Genomic DNA, 14,004 nt, shown 5'->3' with positions numbered 1-14,004 from the left:
CCTGGGACGGGCCTGCGGCGAAGTGGGGATGCAGGGGAGGCGACATGGCGGGGCTTGAGTGGCTGCGGGAGGCGGGGAAGGCGACATGGCGGCGCCCGGTTGGCCGGGGCAACGTCTCAGGTGGCGGCGCAGCCTCTGGGTCGGCGACAAGTGGCGGCGAGGGAGTGGGGCAGCGCGGATTTTGAGGAGGGGGAGGCTAGAGGTGGGTGGAGGGGGTTAGGCTGCCCAAAATGGACAAGGGGTGTCCATATATAGCAAAATTGCTAGGGTTTGGGGGTTAGGAGGGGTTTCGGGACCCTCGGATCGCGATCCGACGATTCCGGCCGGAGGGGAAGGTTAGGTGGGCTGCAGGAGGGATTAGTGGGCTGTGTAGAGGGGGTTGAGCTGAGAGAAGAGGGGAGAAATGCAGCCCGGCAACTGTTTCAGAGACCGAAACGTCCGACGAATATACCGATTATATCGCGGTTATTTATTTAACGGTTGGGCAGTCAAACGAACTCCGAATGCGATGAAACTTGGCAGACGCTCTGTCTACACTATAATAAGACCGCACGACAAGTTTCAACCCATTCCGAGAACATTTTTATGCCACTTATAAAATAATATTCGGAGGTGCCGCGGGCGCGTGCGAGTGTGTCCGGACTCGGAACGGACAATGGAGAGAAACGGCGGAACCCGAACGGATGCAAGTTTTATGAAAACGATGCCGATGCAATGCGAATGATGACATGAGACGAGATGCATAACAAGAACAAAATGCAAAACAAATGACAAAAACCCAACCACGAAGGAAATATCATATAGCATCTCCGGAAAAGGCAAGAGTCGGAGTTATGAATATGGAAAGTTGTATCCGGGGCGTTACACACTGCCCCCTACTATTCCCACCGCCGGCCAGGCCCTGCGGCGGCGGCAGCCTCACACTGCAGCCGAACCGATGAACCCTCGTACTCCTCTCCACGCGGGCTTCCATTGCCGCGTCTTCCCCGGCTCCGCATCGTCCCCTTCCTAGGCCTCGTCGTCGTCCATCGCTGTGGTGCTCTCCGTGCGGCGTGGTCAACGTGGTCAAGGAACGACTTCCATCGGAAGAGTACTGTACGTGGAGAGGCTGACAGCTGGGTCCACGGCCACAGCCTAGTCTTTTTGTGATTTGCCAAGTAAGTCACTTTGTCAGGCCTGTTGGGCTGCAAATCTTTCAAGACGAGGAGAGATTTCATTCAGCTGGCCGAGAAAATGGCCCATCAGTAATGAGAAATGGGTTGTACATTTTTAAAACACATCAAACCGGCAATTAGTTTCAAATATATTTTTTTCATTTCAAGATTTTAAATTACATTAATTTTTATGTGTGGAGAATTTGTTGGATTTTATATTGATATACATTCATTTTTAAAATCAGTTTGAATGTGAGTCAAAATTTTGGGATTAAAAACAGTTCGGACCGCACCAAAATATGCAAAATTTCGTATAATTTTTTAACCGTGGCCACAATATGGGCTGTCATGCTAACAAAAAGAATATGGGCTTCAAAAAAAACCTTAAGAATTAGCAAATGGGCAGTAAATTATTAGAAATAATGGCAGATGGGCCGTATGCTGTTTTCCACAGATTTGAGACTTTCCTAAAAAAAGATTGACGCACAAGCAGTGACGGTTGGATGTCCATCCAACGGCCATCAATCTGTGATCTTCCTGCTCCAGCCGCTCAAACAAGCGCCAGCGCGACTGCCTACTCCCTCCTCCCTGCGGCCGGTTGTGCTGCCGCGCAGGCCTCACCGCCCCACCGTACTCCCATCGCTGGCCTAGCCATCCCTCTACTCACCCACACCTGCTGTTATTCTCGAGCGACGGCAGACGAACCAGTAAGCCCTCATACAGTCGTACTCCCCTCCGCATGGGAAACAACTGCCGAGTCTTCCCTGCCTCCGTGTCGTACCGTTCCTAGGCCTCACCGTCTTCCACCGTCGTGGTGCTCTCGGCGCGGCGTGGTCAACGACCGACTTCCATCGGAAGAGTACTATGTGTGGAGACGCTGACAGCAGGAAAACTTGTCTAACTTATGTCTGTACTCAGATATTGTTGCTTCCGCTGACTCTTTTGTATTCAAGCTGATGTATTCAAGCCCTCGAGGCCCCTGGCTTGTAATATAAAGCTTGTATTATTTTAATTTATGTTTAGAGTTGTGTTGTGATATCTTCCCGTGAGTCCTTGATCTTGATCGTACACATTTGCGTGTATGATTAGTGTACGATTGAATCGGGGGCGTCACAAGTTGGTATCAGAGCCGACTGCCTGTAGGTAGCCCCCTTTCCAACTCCTTGGTCGAAGTTGAGTCTAGTTGTCCAAAACTGTTTTACTAATTTGGCTGTGTGGCTTACTGCCCCACGTTGCCAATTGGGTGGTATTAGGATCTTTTATTTCTCATCTATACTCTCGGACTCTTATCTCTCTTCTAATCGGGTTAAACAATTTTGCTAACTCTGAGATTAGGTTCTCATAACCACTTCATCCCGGAGAGCCACTTCATTCCATATGATCGCCAGCTGCACCAGAAGATTCCGAAGATACCCTACGATGTTCTCTTTGAGACTTTGTGTCCGTCGCTCTTGCAATTCCCTGGCACCGATATATCCTTATGTATAACTACGTACGCTTGCCATTCTTCAGTCATTCCCTATTGCTCTTGTTATTACAAGATGCCCCGAAATACTCTCCGTTGCCCCGAGAATCCTTTGAGCTTACTACCTTGTAGTTCTTTACCACATGAATACCCCTACGGATAATTCCTCGCACTTATCGAGTATTCGCTCATCCCTAGCTGTTCTTGTGTTTCAAAAAATTCTTTGAAATACTATTCGATCTTCTGAAAATCCTTAGTAGCCTATTGCTCTTGTTGTTCCTTACCTGCTTGCATTTTGGTTAATTCCATATGTCTAGCAATATTCATTAAAATCCTTTGCGATTGTCGTCCTTACCCTGTCAATTCAACATGTGTGTGCATGCACGTAATCATCAGTTGATCCTTTTAAATGATCTTTCCGGCTCAGACATCACTCCGGACATGAGCTGGTTCTCGGCAAACCAAACCTTAATTGATTGTCGATCTATATCTATTCAACTTACTTGTCTTTTGATTAGAGCATCTGCTTCCGATCCCCCGAATTGGAAATCATAATTCCTTTGCATTTAAGTATTGGAATTATCAGATATTTCCAAAATCTGATGCCTCTGCATTATTTCTTCTTCTGATTGAATATCGATACTCACATCAGCTCCGTTGTGGATCGTCGGGTCCATTATTGGATTATCATCCGATAGTGTCCTTCATATTCAAAGAACCTCATGAAGTTCTTTCCCAGATACATAATGCCTTTGGTAATTGTATCCTCTCCTTTTGTCAACCATGCTCTGCTTTCGAGCTTGTGTTGTTTACTTCTGAAGTTTGTGGTATATGCTCCTAAAATGCCCTTATGGGTTGAACCTATGCCATCCCTAATCTGTGTGAACCCGAGAGTTTTCACGAGTCATACTCTTTTGGCGTTTTGCTAGATATAATTTCAACACTATGACTTCATCGAAAACAAGAAGTGAATGGAAGGTTATGCATTGAAGAAGTGGGAGTCGACCTTGAACTTGGTGTTCTTGCCCATGGACCCGATGTGGAACTTATCATGGAAGCTTCTTGTGATAATAATAATCCCGTTGTTATAAGTTCATCTGGTAACTATGTTTGGTCCTTTGCAACCGTAGTTCTGACCATGATTGTTCCCCTTTGATTCCATTTCTCGGACAAGTTAAAGCACTTGTCTTCTACAGATCAATGCATCTTTGCAACCTCTATCTTGACCTTCCTTCGAGTATTACCCTCCGGTATCTCAAGAATAACAAAGAACGGTGTTGCTTCCTATGAGTCTTCATCTGGTATTGCTCCTCAGCGATTTCAGATTGCCCCGGGTTCCGAGTTATTAGTCACTCCAGAACACCGATAAGTGAATCGATTCCGCACTCCGATTCAATAGCCCTAAGTAATTTTCGTTGCTTACGAGTTTAATAATCCTTCAAGTCATTCCTAGCCTGATCGGCTACATCATGCCAAATTTTAACTGTGCTACCTGGTTCTTCTTCCCGGAGCACATTTTTCGGCGATGAGCTAAGCCTACGTCGATCTTCCTCATCATATCATTTCGCCTTGAACAACAAGCTTGATTTCAAGTTTGTGTCAAATCCGTGGTTCTCATAGCCTTTCACTTCATCCTTCCTTTTGCTTGATGTCGTTGCTGCTCGATGGCATCTTCATAGAGTCTCTCAACAAAATTTGTCGTGATCACCGTCAACACTTTAGCTTCTTTAGAGATGTCAATTGAATTCATGGCTAGAAATACCATCCCTGTCCCTCGATGGTTTGTGATATCATCGATGACATCCTTGACTTCCTGCTAACACAGACCTGGTCGTGTTTGGTTATTCCTTACGTTCCAAGATAATCTTGGAAGTGTTCCTTTGTATCTTTTGAGATCTTCAGATCCAACTCTTACCCGAAACACCATGTTATTGCTACCTCGAAGCATGACTATGGTACTCCGAATATCAACGCGAACATTTGAAGCGAAATGCTAAATGCTTCTTGATCTATTATCCAAACACCATTGTATGGGTAATATCATGATTCTTCCCTCTCCCCATTATCTAAATGCTTTTGAACTTACTGTCCTATCATGTATATCTTGCTCTACTTGTTCTTCTGAAAGATATACTCCTAATACTTGTGTTTAAACACATTTTTCTTTCCATTGGAGTGTTTAATCCGATAATCACATTTTTCCTTTCCATTGCTTTGTATAATCTTTCTTGTGATCTATATGATATAAGCAGTAATATTTCCCTGCTTATGTAAACACCTCGGTGTACAAACTGTCAGTAAGACCCTGTTACTATTGTGGACGACATTCCGGTAACCACCGATGGACGAGAACTTTGCCTATTGGTCCGCCTCGTTCAACGAGCAGGAGAATGGTTCTCTTCGTCCCTCGCCCTTGGTACCAACGTTGTTGCCAACATAACTGGCAGGTATCCTCTAACATGCCTTGCTATCATGACCGTGCAAGATGTCAGCACCCTTCCTACTTTTTAAACCACGTGATGGGCCCATAACCCACCGTTCCACAGGATTGAAACCTGACTCTCCTGTAAATCCCTGTTTTACAAAATTGTTCCTCGCACTTGGCTTCGTATGTAAATCACGAGCCACATTCCTAGCGATCTAGTCTGGTATCAGACGCAATACCTATTCCCATTGCTCTGAACCCCTTTCACCCTATGTTTTAGGCAACAAACAATTGCCTACCTGGTTGAAGCTTCTTATTGCACCTCCTTACCTTGCTCTCAATGTCTTTCTTGAATTTCGACTCGAGAGGTGCCTCTATGCCATGTTCACTGAGATAGCCCCCAGGTACCTATCTTGTGTTCAGCTCCGTCCTTCCCGAGTCTTTCCCCCTTACTCCACCCGTTAAATCTCGGGACGAGATTTCTTGTAGTGGAGGAGATTTATAACACCCGATAATCATGCTACAGTAAACTCCTGCTAATGACTGCCAAGTCATCACAATTATTTTGCTAATCATCACTTTGTTCCAAATCAACTTCATATTCATATTCAAATTTGCATGTCCAATTGTTTTCTTCAAAAATAAAACAAAAATGTTGGTTGGGTTGCAGATATTCACTAGCTAATTATCATGTAGAAACCAACTTCATTTGACTCACAGATAAATCCCTAGGAAATTAATAAATGGTCCAACAACAGATAAAATGGCCTTTTCAAAATAAATAATTATTTAAACTTTTCCAATTGATCCCAAACCTTGTGTGCACCCTTAATATATGTCCTGATATTTATGTACCAAATACTTTGTATAAGAAAAGCCATTTACTATTTCTAGGAAAATGCTAACAGTGAAAGAAAAGCAAAAAGTAAAGCATAAAAGAAGGAGAACACCCCTGTACATCTGGCCCATCTAACTAAACAACCAGGCCCCAGCCCACCTCTCGTTTTCCCCTACCTCCCGCTACAGGGAGCAGAGTAGTGCGTGGCGGCCATCCACGGCGCCATGGCCGTGGTGGCGGCCATCGGCGGCCCCCTCTTCCGCCTATTTAGCCGACCCCGGGCGCCCCCCTCTCCCCCTGGAACCCTAACCCCTATCCCCTCGCGCCCCCTCTCCCTCTGCTACTCGCGCCCGATGGCCCTCGCCGTCATCGTCGCGGCCACCATCGTCTCCGGCGTGCGGGAGCACGTCCAGGAGGTCCTCCGCGGCCGGATCCGTCCGTTCCGGGGGCCAGCTCAAGCCGGGACGGTCCGAGTGCTCGGCATCGAGCCCTTCTCCGCCGCGTACATCACCAACTCGTCATCGTTGCCACTGCTCCGCGCCGCCTCTGACCTTCTAACCTCTTCTACGAGAACCAGGGTGAGCTTCTCCCTCGGGTCCTTCTTTTAGCCCTTCGATTTGGACGCCGTAGGCTGCCATCTCCGTCGAGCCCGAACCTCCGCGTGCGCGTACGTGCGTGCGCTTGCTGTCGCTGTTGCCGGTGCTGCCTGTTGTCGCTGCTGCTGTCCCGTGCTCGTCCGAGCCCCGCGTACGCCTACGCGTGCGTGCGTGCTATGCTGCTCCTGTGCCGTTGTGTCTGCTGATGTTTGCTACGGCCGCGTTGCTTGCTACGCTGCTGCTACTAGTGCTGTTGCCGTTCGTACTGCCCACTGGCTAAATGATGCTGCTTTGCTGTTCTACACTGCTGCTGCTCTCTTACGCTGCTGCTCTTGTTGCCGCGCTGGTGCTGTTGCTTGCTACTGCAAGCTGGTGCCACTACTTTGCTCTACTGCTAGCAGCCGCGCCGCTCTGCTTGCTGGTGCCGCTGCGTACTGATGCTGCCGATACGTGCTACTGCTTGTTCTTGAAGCTGATTGCTAGTAGGTGCTGTTGCTTACTTGCCGCTGCTACTAGCCCCTGTACATGTCCGTGTGCGTGGCCGGCTAGGCTATGTCCAGTAATGGCCGGCCCTTATTTAATTAGGCTAGGTTTAGCTTAGAATTACTAGTTTAGTGCTCATTTAGCCTATTAGCATATGACAAGTGGGTCCCATCTAATTAGTTTAGATAAATCCTTTTGAAAATTACTAAAATAGTGACATGTGGGCCACCACCTCCCCTTTTGACTAGTCAAGTTGACCTGGTCAATTCGGATTAAGTTAATTATAATAATTTTAAAATATTGTTAAAAACTTTAGAAAATCATATAAAATAATCTATAACTAGGATGAAAATACTTTGTACATGAAAGTTGCTCAGAACGATGAGACGGAACCGAATACGCAGTCCGTTCGTCCGCCACATGTCTCTAGCATAGTGAAACTGTAATCGTTCCCCCTTCGGTCGGTCTGTCCGAAAACACGAAACACCGGGAATACTTTCCCGGATGTTTCCCCCTTCGCCGGTATCACCTATCCCTGCGTTAGATCACCCCTGGCTCCGCATATTGCCTTGTTATATTTTGTGATGCTTTGTTTTCTCCGTATTTACTGTTTCTTCCCCCTCTTCTTCTCCGGTAGACCCCGAGATTGGCGCTAATGCTAATGAGTATGACTACAGTGTTGACGACCCCTCCTTCCCAGAGCAACCAGTCAAGCCTCCCCTTTGATCATCCCGATATCGCCCTTTTTCTTTCTCTCATGCTTGCATTAGATTTTGCTACTGTAATTGTTTGCTCCTATTTTGACGCATAGCCTGCTTTTGTATCTGCTGTTGTACCTTACCTGCTTACCCTAAACTGCTTAGTATAGGTTGGTTAGTGATCCATCAGTGACCCCCACCTTGTCCTTTTTGCCCCTGCTTCATCATTGAAGACCCGATCAACGGGATCGAAGACCAGACCCTGGCACCGCACATCACTTCCCCTTAGTTGATCGACACTACTGGGTTACTATCGAGTGCCGAGGGTGAGACCTCTACAACACTTCTGATGTTAACCCTGTAGTGTAGCTATTCGGTCGTGGTCATCGAGGGTGATTCCGCCTTAACCACTTCCGATACGACTCTTTCGTGCAACCCCTCAAGTGTGAACCTCGGGGGTGATTCCTCTTACGTTCACCTTGATGATTACATCGAGTTGAATTCACCGAGGGTGATTCCTCGGGGTTTCCCCTTGATGTTTAGACACACAGTTACTATGATTACTATGATTTTACACTGAACCATGTTACTAAAGACGGGTCGACCCTGAGGGGTACCCCCGCGAGCATAATTGCGAGTGATGTGGAGACGGGTTGGCCTGGAGGATACCCGAGATTTGAATACGAGGCGTGGCCGGGCATTCTTAGCCCTTGCCGCAAGTCCTCGAGACAGGGCGACGGGGTCACATCTTTCGTGAGTCTCTGCTTGTAACCGCACTACCAACACACTAACGGTTTGGATATTTGATCCGAGGGGCCTCTGGCCTGATAGCACTAACCATCACGTGGGCATAGTATGGGCGTTCTGCGTCGTATACATCAGCCGAAGCTTAATAGACGTCAGCGACTGAGCGGCGCGCGACGGGTTGGACTAGTATGCACCTGCCTTTTCAAAGGAGGTAGCTAGGTCTGCTCACCGGCCGCGTATGCAACGTGCAGGAGTTCCCGGGGAGATGGTCCATGACCTCTGGGGGCATAGGTTTAGTCCGGCGTGCTGACCTCTCTATTAAGCCTAGGTCGGGTTGCGGCGTATTGTTTGGCCGAGGCCGAGCATGACCCAGGACTAGGCCTTCTTTCTATTCTGGCATTTCTGCAGCCCAGTCCACATATATAGCCTTCCTTTGATAATGTTACATATGTAGTGTAGATCCTTGCTTGCGAGTACTTTGGATGAGTACTCACGGTTGCTTTGCTCCCCCTTTTCCCCCTTTCTTTTTCTTTCCGGTTGATGCAACCAGATGTCGGAGCCCAGGAGCCAGATGCCACCGCCGGTGCCTACTACTACGTGGAGACCGCTGATGACCAGGAGTAGTTAGGAGGCTCCCAGGCAGGAGGCCTTGCCTTTTCGATCGTAGATGCTTTTGTGCTAGCCTTCTTAAGGCAAATTTGTCTAACTTATGTCTGTATTCAGATATTGTTGCTTCCGCTGACTCTTTTGTATTCAAGCTGATGTATTCGAGCCCTCGAATCCCCTGGCTTGTAATATAAAGCTTGTATTATTTTAATTTGTGTCTAGAGTTGTGTTGTGATATTTTTCCATGAGTCTCTGATCTTGATCGTACACATTTGTATGTATGATTAGTGTACGATTGAATCAGGATCGTCACACTAAGGGAACTGTGCGTATGTAGATTGTGCCTACACGGTACTATAGAAAAAAATCATGCATGATCAGTATAGAAACAACAACAAAAAGATGAAGATGGCACAAAATAATTTGATCTTGAATGTTCATGATATGCATTATGTGACCCAGAACCATATAGCAGAAAAATAGAGGTGTACTAATGTCAACCCAGGTTAACTGATGTAGTAGTAGCACACAAAATATATAGCTGCACAAAATCGCAAGAGCTGTAGACCAAACAACAAAACCAATGGGCATAGTGCTGATAGTACATGACTCCAGGGAAGTCAATGATGCTAGTTTCAGACATCTTATATTCATTTATGAATGTTTGATTAATTTCACCATAAAGCCAGTAGTGCTAACCATAAATAAATGTAAGCCAACTATACTGAAATGTGTGATAAACACTCTAGAAGGACATGCTGGCTCTGAACTTGCCATGCCAAATATGTATTAAATGTCGGTGAATGTTAAACTGTGCTCAAAAAACAGTACGAGAGCTGCTTATACTTTTCTCAATACTTGATAAACATAGAGGCGCTGATTTATTATAATATCCTAAAGCTGGGGATTGTCACCATGTGCAAAGAACAACACAGAACCTTGTATTAGGGTAATTGCGATGTAAACTGATTTTGTGTAACTGCGATGATAATTCGAGCGACAAATGCAATATACAAAGATTCATTTAGGCATTTCGGGAAACATGTGCCATACACTTGATTGCAGCAACATACCTTGGCACTCAATGGTTCTGATCGAAGCCATTATCCCATCTAATCGAGCTCACTAAGAGAGCCTTGAAGTGCTGATAATCTCAAACTTGCTCCTCTCAACTTCAGTAAAAGACTTTAAAGTTATGCATGCAATTTCCTATCAAGTGGTATGCCCAATAGAGAAGGCATCATACACAACTATTCAAAAAAAGTGAAGGTTACAACAACTTTTATTTAAACAAAACATGTTTCATTCAGCATCAAGACATATCAAGACATCCGACATACCCGTGCGTTGCAATGGAAGAAATAATTCCTTGCATGCCCGTCCGGTCGGTGCTGCCACTTCTTCTCTTCGCCACTGTCACCAAGGATGGTCATGTTGTCCACCTGTTCATGACAAACATGATTTGGAACTGGCTAATAACATGATAAAACATGAAATCATACAGAAGCAGTACAGATTGAATTTGACATAATAAGATTCAGATGGTTGCAACTTGAACCCTTGGAGGAAAACATGGATGGTCTCCAATCCAAAAAAGTTCAACAACTTTGTAAACATTAACATTGGAGAATATCATGAAAAGCATGTGCATGGCGCACAATGGGATACGTGAGAATAATGGTGCGCAGAATCTATTTTGTGCATAAATGAGTAAATAAATACATGTTATAATTGCTAGATGATGATGTTGTTCATACCTGATAGTATCCCATGCATCGCTACTCATGTGTCCATCCATTCTTAATCATACAGAAAGATACAGAATCTTGGTAGTTCCTACAATACACAAAGGATATAAAATGGTTCCTTACAGTAAAGAAAGCAAAAGAAAAATGCATTTTGGAAATAATGTGTGTAGGTACTGTTTCATACAGATGGTGCTTATTAAGTCTTCTGCTTACCCGACATATAAGATCTATGCTCTTACCATTATTAAAAAAAAGGATAATACATATGCTCTTAGAACTGCTATATATCACCTGGTTCTCTTTCAGCTTACCCCAAGAACAGAGTTAGAACTTTGTATCTCTAATTCCTCTACTTCAAAAGCATTTTAGGTACTCGCAAAACCTACAAGCACTTATATATCAACACTTTTAGTAGTAGAAAATTGGGTCTTCAAATAATATAGTATGTATAATTGACTCATCTCATGTTGACTACATCTACATGGACTAATCAAATATTGATAACCTGTGAAAGACAATAAGCACCATAGCAAGAGATGCATATTCAGTTAGGAATTAACTATAAAGAAAAGAAAAAAAGATACAAATCACGCACCCACATGAATCACGCCTAGTAAACATAAACATATCAGCTACACACATAAATCAAGCACACATCAGACACAGCACTGCAGTACCAGTTCGATAGGAAGATGGGCGACGGCATCCTCGAAGTATGGAGACGGGCGATGACCTCCCTGCACAAGAGGACACGTAGACAGGTCGACCTATCGTCGATGTGGTCGACACAGCCGTGAAGAGAAGACGCAGACTCCGTCGGAGCTCGCCATCTTGCTCGGAACATGCGAGGAACGCCGCCGCCATGAACTTGGAGTTCAAGCCCCGCCGCTGGACCTCCTCCCGCGCCTCCTAGATCGTCTTCACGTCGTCCACGGATCAGGATCCGACTCCTGACTCGCCTCCTCGGCCGGATCTGGCCGGAGACCGCCGACGCCGCGCCCGGCGGCGCGCAGCAGCATGGCGGGGGTGGCGACGCACTTGAGGCGTGGGAGGGGTCGTGCGGGTCGGGTTTTTTCTCTCTCTCTTAATCAGGACCAGACACAACACCCAATCTTTCCCTACTAATAAAGCACGGAGTGCTTCTGGTCGTACGTCGTCGTCACTTTTGCAAAAAAGCCCCTCTATTTTCAAGAATTCAACCCGCAGTCCCTGTTTAAGTGGATCGGGGAAAACGATTCGTTTTTGCACAAAACACCCTGTCGTTTGGATTATTCAACCCGCGGTCCGAGCAAATTTGGGTAAAGAAAAAAACACGACCAAAGGAGGAGAACGGGCTCGCCTCCTCTCCCTCTCGCTCAAGTCCTCGCCGCCGCCGCCACCACCCACGCCGGCAGCTTCCGGCGAGCTCCGACGCCGCGCAGCACGCCCCCCAACTCCCCAGAGTCCGCTCCTCCCTACCCTCCGGCCAGATTCTCCGCTCCCGGCCTCTACCGCCCGCTCGAAACGCCACCCCCATGGCTAGGGTTTCGGGCAGGGCTTCGCCGGCGCGTCTCCGGCGGCCCAGGTTCGTCCCTCCTTCCTTCTTGGCTGGGATCCACCACCCCTACACCTCACATTCTCTTCATGTCCTCTGCTGCAGATGCAGATGGAGCACGCCATGGGAATTCCCCATCCACCATGGTCGCCGCCATCAAGGGCTTCTTCACGGAGATGTGGAGGACGCCATGGACCTGCAGCTCCAAGGTTCTATCTTGTCCACATCCCCTCCCCTCCCCTTCCCGTCCCTTCCTCATCTCGTTTCCTTCCCTTCCCATGCAGGTCAACAGGGAGGAACCCTAGCCATAAGCACCTCCTCGGATGACGCCTCTGCTACACCAAGATAGGTCAAGCAACCCCCATCTACTCTCTGTCTCTCCCATTAGCACAAGTCCAGTTTTATTTTGAACAAAATTTTGCTACTACACAAACAAGTCCATTAACAGATCTATTTTTATTTAATTGATATCCTTCCAAACACAAACAGTGTATATATGATGTGCTATTTTCATTTTTGTGCTTTTATTTGTAAGCTCATAAAATAGTTACACTAGAAATGCCATGCAAGTTCTTAGTGAGCGAGTGGATTACACTTGTGTAAACCCAAAAGTGGCAGAGGCGAGTTTCCTCTTAAGCTTTGTAATATTCCTTATTTCTTCTTAACAGAGATATATATGATATCTACATGGCTGCTATGCTACTTTTTTTGTGTGATGAATCATTGTGAGTTTCGAAGAAACTTCCAATGTTACCTCCGCCAAGTTTGCCGGCAGAAGAAGCACATCCATTGAGCCGTTCAATGTCGCCTGCGGTGGCTACACCAGAGGTATGTATCCCCTTGAAAGCTAATCAGTTGATAGAAATAGAAGCCCCTATTTCAGTTTATTGTTTCTGAATTGGTGCTACTTCTGATGGCTCTTGTTTCAGTTTATTGTTTCTGAATTTATACTTTGAATTTAGTAGATAGAAGCCCCTGAAATTTGACCCATCTATGTTATGTCACATCCAACAGATAAAATCATATTTTTGTGTGTGTTATGCACCAAGATGGCTTAGCATCAGATGTTACCTATGACAATTTATACTTTGTTTTGTGGAACAATAACTCCTGCTAGGAGGGCATGGAGGAGTTTCCCCTTGAACTCCACGACCTGATTCTCAGGTTCGTAATTTATCCTATTTTTTGGCTGTTGCTTGCTCCTTTGTTTCTTTGTAGATGTTCTGATTATTGGTGCTTTGGAACTCTTGTGGTCTGTAGATCATTGTTCTACTGACGCTCACTTTACCTGAACGGCTGGACCAGATGATAGTGGATATACCCAGTGTAGTATATTGTTATAAGGTTGTGTATTAGCTTCCAGTGATTTTTCTCTCACTGGTATCTCGATAAAGCTTGAAGTATATGCGGATGTCTTGCTCAGTTTAATTAGTAATAGTATTAGCTTGAAGCGCCATCCATACTCAGTTTCAACTAGACACCTCCATGGATAGCTCCCTTGCCATTATATTGAAGGTTAGTGTTGTTACCTGTTGCTCAACGTTGCACTTTTAGTACTCTAGCTGCTTTGTAGGCGAAATCGCCACCACCTGCAACCATGCCCTCAGGCTTCCCTCAGACCGTCCTTATCAATTGTAGTCTTTGCTCGCCCATGTTAAGTCCCTCCTTTTAGAAAGGGCCTCCCTCGACGGTGGCCTCCCCTGGAAGCTC

At 46.1% G+C, this 14,004-nt stretch overlaps 1 protein-coding gene and 2 long non-coding RNA genes across 3 annotated transcripts; 2 read left to right on the top strand and 1 right to left on the bottom strand.

Moving 5' to 3' along the window:
* Window positions 1–6,031: 6,031 nt before the first annotated feature.
* On the top strand, window positions 6,032–9,484 carry LOC119350321. Its single transcript, XM_037618211.1, has 3 exons — window positions 6,032–6,460; window positions 8,957–9,012; window positions 9,475–9,484. Exons 1-3 carry the CDS (start codon window positions 6,107–6,109, stop codon window positions 9,482–9,484), a joined length of 420 nt encoding a protein of 139 aa, XP_037474108.1. The 5' UTR covers window positions 6,032–6,106.
* A 607-nt stretch (window positions 9,485–10,091) lies between these two features.
* Window positions 10,092–11,802, bottom strand: LOC119304056. Its single transcript, XR_005148081.1, has 3 exons — window positions 11,438–11,802; window positions 10,770–10,848; window positions 10,092–10,454 (listed from the first exon to the last, which is right to left on the bottom strand). It is a non-coding gene; the product is annotated as an uncharacterized LOC119304056 (long non-coding RNA).
* A 275-nt stretch (window positions 11,803–12,077) lies between these two features.
* LOC119304050 lies at window positions 12,078–13,302 on the top strand. The gene is made up of 4 exons (XR_005148074.1): window positions 12,078–12,324; window positions 12,400–12,503; window positions 12,579–12,643; window positions 12,963–13,302. It is a non-coding gene; the product is annotated as an uncharacterized LOC119304050 (long non-coding RNA).
* Window positions 13,303–14,004: the final 702 nt, after the last annotated feature.

Source organism: Triticum dicoccoides, chromosome 1B, assembly GCF_002162155.2.
Source record: "Triticum dicoccoides isolate Atlit2015 ecotype Zavitan chromosome 1B, WEW_v2.0, whole genome shotgun sequence".
Classification (NCBI taxonomy): Eukaryota; Viridiplantae; Streptophyta; class Magnoliopsida; order Poales; family Poaceae; genus Triticum; species Triticum dicoccoides.
This window is presented reverse-complemented; position numbering and strand designations above follow the sequence as displayed.